The sequence below is a fragment of the Bidens hawaiensis genome, unplaced genomic scaffold, assembly GCF_021521415.1.
Source record: "Bidens hawaiensis isolate Kalapana, Puna unplaced genomic scaffold, B.hawaiensis_p1.1 tig00035858_1, whole genome shotgun sequence".
Classification (NCBI taxonomy): domain Eukaryota; kingdom Viridiplantae; phylum Streptophyta; class Magnoliopsida; order Asterales; family Asteraceae; genus Bidens; species Bidens hawaiensis.
This window is the reverse complement of record NW_027505384.1, coordinates 38,354-39,260: the sequence shown is the minus strand read 5'-3', so window position 1 is coordinate 39,260 and position 907 is coordinate 38,354. Positions and strand designations below refer to the sequence as shown.

General features: G+C 38.5%; 1 protein-coding gene across 1 annotated transcript; it reads right to left on the bottom strand.

Moving 5' to 3' along the window:
* Positions 1-206: 206 nt before the first annotated feature.
* On the bottom strand, positions 207-611 carry LOC143612863 (uncharacterized). Its single transcript, XM_077086736.1, has one exon. It carries the CDS (start codon positions 609-611, stop codon positions 207-209), a length of 405 nt encoding a protein of 134 aa, XP_076942851.1.
* Positions 612-907: the final 296 nt, after the last annotated feature.

Here is a 907-nt window from a genome sequence, read left to right as displayed (position 1 = left end):
AAATGACCAAACTCTTACCGAACTTCAAGAACTTCCAACTCTTCAAACAAGCTTCCCCACACTTGATGTTTGCTGTAAAAAAACTCAAGACGACACTTAATACAAGACTCAACAAAATGAAAACAAACTGGACAGAAACTTACAAATCCCTGGTTGCCTCCCGTAAGCGCTGAATTTCATGTCTACAGCTCGACAGTGCCTCGAACTCAATTGTCTTCATAAACCAGTGAAGTCACAATGAAACTCACTGATTCCTTGTCCATCTCGTGAATATCCTTCATTTCCAAGTATGGCTTCAATCTATAGCCATTTAACACTTGCCTCACATGATCGTCAAAATCCTCAATCTTGTACTGACCATGGTTTCCAACTCTAACAACCGAATACGGGCTCGTCCACTTACTTTTCAACTTACCCGGGAAGAGCTTCATCCCTGTGTTGTACAACCAAATCTTTTGTCCAACCTCAAAGTTCTTTAACCGGATATTTGCATCATGAACCTTCTTCATCTTTGCCTTGTAAGCGGATGCACAATCATACGCCTCATCCCTTAACTTCTCAATCTCGCACAAAGCTAACTTCCTTGCCTTACATGCATCATCGTAATCCATATTAGTAGCCCAAAATGCTCGTCGTGCAATTTCTATCGGTAAATGGCAATCCATTTGATGTGCAAAACGGCCTATTAAAATATTAACTTAACCTAGACACTCTAGTTTTAAATTTATAAATCTAGACTATCCTAATGCTAGACCACTAGACAGGCAAGTGTACCTATCAACTGTAATAAAGCCTAATGAAGTCCGGATATTGAACCCACAGGACACTAGCGACACCTAAACTAGACTCTGACTAAAAACTTAAATAAATAGATTTAATTGATTATTTTTGTCTTTTTTTATTATTA